Source organism: Jatropha curcas, chromosome 4 (assembly GCF_041381405.1).
Source record: "Jatropha curcas cultivar XTBG-Jc1 chromosome 4, XTBG_Jcur_1.0, whole genome shotgun sequence".
In the NCBI taxonomy this organism is placed as follows: domain Eukaryota; kingdom Viridiplantae; phylum Streptophyta; class Magnoliopsida; order Malpighiales; family Euphorbiaceae; genus Jatropha; species Jatropha curcas.
This window is the reverse complement of record NC_143154.1, coordinates 28,593,111-28,597,874: the sequence shown is the minus strand read 5'-3', so window position 1 is coordinate 28,597,874 and position 4,764 is coordinate 28,593,111. Positions and strand designations below refer to the sequence as shown.

Genomic DNA, 4,764 nt, shown 5'->3' with positions numbered 1-4,764 from the left:
TATCATACCAGATCTTGATGATAACTAAGAAGATGAACAAATGATATTCGAGATGCTTAAAATATGTTTTTTTTTTTTTTTTAAATTTATTGCATCCAACTGATTGGTTTATTTCTGATATTGACATTTCAGTGCTTTTCACTTTATTAATTCCGTAGTTAATTAAGTTAGGAATCAAGAACTTTTCCTTTTTTTGTTTTTTTTCCTTCTAGCCTTTTAGATGAATTCAGATTAAACTTAACACCTTAATACCAAGCGGTTGAATCAGCAGAAATGTATTGCGTTCGAAGCAAATTTTAATTACTTGTAAAAATTACATGTAGGAAACTTGGAGTTCCTACTATTGCGAGGTATTTATCGGAATACCACATGTACAACAACTAAAAAAAAAAGAAAAGAAAAATTAACCCACTAATAAAATGCTAAATATTTAATGAATTTTGTTGAATTGACTTAAGTTTACGCTTCTATTTGAGATTCACACAAAGAGACAATACATGTAGATGAGTTAACTGTATTTATGTGTTTCCTTTTCTTTTTTAAATTCTGGTCTTATTCGATTGACAATGTGGTTCAATTTCTATTTCTTTACTTTTCTTTTTCTTTTTTTTTTTGAAAAGAAAATAAAAAAGGGTTGGGTTCTTGTTATATATATATATATATATATATACAAAAAAAATTTTAATCATTGGTTGCATGTATTTACAAAGGCATGCACTAGACGCATATGCTTAGACTAATTTGTAGGCAAAAACTCCAAAAATATATGGCTTTCAAATTTCACCTTGTTAACACTGTGAAGCAACTTTAACAAGCGAGTAAAATAACCCTAAATAGAAAAATAAAAAAATTAATGACCTACCTTCTTCACCTTTGTGTATTTTAGATATTGTATGTATGTGTACATATGTATATATACTTTAAATAACATGAGTATCATTCTTGGATTGATCATATATAAATATATATATATATATATATATTCTTAGATCTGCTGGTAAAATTAAATAATGATCAAATTAACCCAAAGAAAATAAATCCACACCTTAATTAATGCACTTACACGTGTACTTGAAAAGCTATAGAAATTTCTTTGAAGCCTGGCATGCATTGCACCACTATGTTACAAGAATATGGTAGTTCTATATATAGAGAATCAAGTCCAAATGTTCCTGAAGACTTGGTGAAGAAAAATAAGAAAATCTTTAGTTACTTTAACAAAGTGAGTGACTGTGTATGTGATGCTTGTCACATCTTTTCAAAGTCTGGGAGAGAAGAAATTCCAAAAGATTAGGTCAAAGTATCCCTTCTCACATTTGTTGATGATTTGTGATTCCTCTTATTAATAAACAAGCTCATAATTAACAAAATGGCTAGGCCTTTTTCTACCTTTTTTTGCATGCTCCCATAACAGATGAACCTCTCTTTGTATTCTTGGGGGAATAAAAAGCTGTGTATATAAAAAAAGGGTAAACTTGTCATTTCACATCAACCCAATGAGCAACTGGGTATTTTTCAATAAAATAAAGCTATAGGGACACCCACATTTGGTTCCCTCCCATCAACCTTTATAAAGGAATCTAGAATTATATCCTCTCTTTCAACTCCTTATATTTAAAAACCCTTAACCTGTTAGGCATTTCTCATGGAAGCACAAAAAACTCTAACTTCTTTCTCTAACATGGCAACCAATAATACTTCCTTCTTCAAGTATCTTCAGTCTCTCTCTCAAACCCCTCAGAGGCTTAAAAAGAGAATGCTAGCTACTTGGACTCCAGACCAAGAACTTAACCAAGTAAGGCTCAGGTCTGGTGCAGATATGAAGAGAAAACTCAAGTGGCATGACTTGATTGCTCTCGGTATAGGAGGCATGCTTGGTGTTGGAGTCTTTGTCACTACTGGCCCTGTGGCACATGAAGTCTCTGGCCCTGCAGTTTTCATATCTTATATTATTGCTGGCATATCAGCTCTTCTTTCGTCTTTATGTTACACTGAATTTTCTGTTCAGATTCCGGTTGCCGGTGGGGCCTTTAGTTATCTGAGAGTGACTTTTGGTAATTAATAATGCCCACAAGAATCCATTTCTCGATATACATTAAGTACTATCATGATCAAGTCTTGATTATATATGTTAACTAATAATTATTCCTTTAATTTTTTCTTCTAATTTTTTCTTTCTTCAAATAATTTCCTTTCCTTTTTCTTATTTCGGATGTGATGTTTTTATTTATATAGGAGAGTTCACAGGCTATTTTGCTGGAGCAAACATACTAATGGAATATGTATTATCAAATGCTGCGGTTGCAAGAAGTTTCACAGAATATCTCTGCCATGCTGTGGGAGAGAATGATCCAAAGTCATGGAGAGTTCAAGTGAATGGATTGGTAGAGGGTTATGATCAGTTGGATTTCCCAGCTGTTGCTCTTATTCTTCTTCTCACTCTCTGCCTTTGCTATAGGTTTTGATTTCTTTAGAACTCTATATATTTTATTTGCAATTCTTTCTTTGTATTGCTATTCTAATAATCTTAGGTGCAAACAAAATTTTTATCACAATTTCCTTGGCAAGAATAAGCGGGCATTAAATTATTAGTGGATCTGAATTATAAATTTATAATATAATAGTTATTACTATTGGATGGGGAGTGATTAATTAGCACCATTGGATCTACAATCTTGACTGGTTAATTTACATATTGTTTTAATTTTCTTGTTAGTTGGCATAGCTAAATAGTATAATTTATTTTATTAGTTAGTGAAGAAACTTTTAGTTGTTGGGCAGTGAAGTATTAATGGTTAATGCATTTTGAAAGTGATGGAAGTTCTTTTTGTTTTTTTTTTTTTTTTTTTTTTTTTTTTTGGATTGCAGTACAAAGGAAAGCTCAATACTGAACCTAATAATGACAGTCTTCCATGTCATTTTCTTTGGATTTATCATAATTGCTGGTCTCTCCAATGGGAGTGCCAAGAACTTGATCAAGCCAGGAGGGATTGCTCCTTTTGGTGTTAAAGGTGTAATTAATGGAGCAGCTGTGGTATACTTCAGCTTTATTGGATACGACTCCGTTTCAACTATGGCAGAAGAGATCCAAAATCCTTCAAGAAGCCTTCCAGTGGGCATTTTGGGTTCTCTTCTAATAGTCTGTGTGCTATATTGCCTCATGGCCTTATCTTTGTGTATGATGGTGCCTTATAATATGGTAAGTGGTCTAATTTTTTTTAAATAATTATATAATTATATGTGTGTGTGTGTGTTTGTGTTTTGTGTATATGCAAAAGTATTAGACATTATATTAAGTCCCATAAGTGCATGATTATATAAAATCTTATTAATTAGGTATGTTCTTCAAATCAATTGTGTGTAGATACAATCGAACGCATCATTTTCGACGGTTTTCGCAAATGTTGGGTGGAAGTGGGCAAGCAATGTGGTTGGAGCAGGAGCAAGTTTGGGCATCGTGGCTTCTCTCTTGGTTGCCATGTTAGGCCAAGCAAGATACCTTTGTGTCATTTCAAGGGCTAGGCTTGTGCCTTCTTGGTTGGCTAAGGTGCATCCCACCACAGGCACCCCCTTGAACGCTACACTCTTCTTGGGTAAGTTATTCCTTAATTAACACTGAAAGTTTCTTTTCTTCTTCAGTTTTTCACATACGGTGAAAGCACTTACAAATGCAAATTCCCACTTTGCTTTATTTGAGAGAATTAGCTAATAAGGGACTGAGGAACATGCATAGTCTTATAAAGTAGATTAAATGTCCAAACCATTGGAAAGTCCTTTAGTAGAATGTTGGATTCGCACAAGCAAAGCTTATCACTTTGATGTTCATTAACAATAGTAAGAAAATAATATTTCCATATATTGGGATCAAAAGTAATACATTAGATGTAAGAAAAGAAATTTATTTTTTTGTTTTTTGATGTAGGTTTCTGCACAGCTTCAATTGCACTCTTCACTGACCTCAACATAGTCATTGAAATGATATCAATCAGCACATTATTGGTGTTCTACATGGTGGCCAATGCTCTCATCTACCGGAGATACGTAATCATTAGCCATAATCCTCCTTCTCATACTCTCTTGTTCCTGTTCCTCCTTTCATCTAGTGCAATTGGCTTCTCTATTTCATGGAAACTTGAAGAACAAAAATGGGGTTTGTCACTATTTGGTCTAGTTATAGTTGTCCTTACAGCTTTCTTTCAATACATGGTACCTTCCATAAGCCAACCAAATGAAGAATGGTCAGTGCCATTCATGCCATGGCCAGCTGCAGCCTCAATATTCCTTAACGTCTTTCTTATGACCACATTAAAGCTGCTCTCTTTCCAAAGATTTGCTGTATGGACATGTCTGATAACTTTGTTTTATGTGTTATATGGTGTACATTCAACTTATCAAGCAGAAGAGATGGAAGTGGGTGTTGGTGACATGCAACAACACCCATCAATCCAACAAAGTAAGCTAGATATTCAAGTCCTATAGTAACAAAACTACTCTATTTGCCCTATCTTTTATCCTTTCTCATCTTTCTTTAATTTAAGAATCCTTTTCTTGGATATGGAGAAAATAAACAATAAATGATAAGATAAAAGGGTCAAGTAAAACAAAGCAAGAGAAAGAGAAATTAAGAGAGAGAGATGAAGTTCCTATGGGGCATTTGGTCAATAGTTAAAGAGTTGATTGTTTATTTGTTAGTATAAAATGTTAACAATAAGCCCCCAGTCTTGTATAAAGAAATTTCTATGTAAAAGAAAGAGAGATTTTCTA

General features: G+C 33.2%; 1 protein-coding gene across 1 annotated transcript; it reads left to right on the top strand.

The window, feature by feature from the left end:
- The first annotated feature begins 1,576 nt into the window (after window positions 1-1,576).
- LOC105632357 (cationic amino acid transporter 6, chloroplastic) lies at window positions 1,577-4,764 on the top strand. Its single transcript, XM_012214721.4, has 5 exons — window positions 1,577-2,054; window positions 2,236-2,458; window positions 2,869-3,199; window positions 3,365-3,593; window positions 3,923-4,764. Exons 1-5 carry the CDS (start codon window positions 1,646-1,648, stop codon window positions 4,477-4,479), a joined length of 1,749 nt encoding a protein of 582 aa, XP_012070111.1. The 5' UTR covers window positions 1,577-1,645; the 3' UTR covers window positions 4,480-4,764.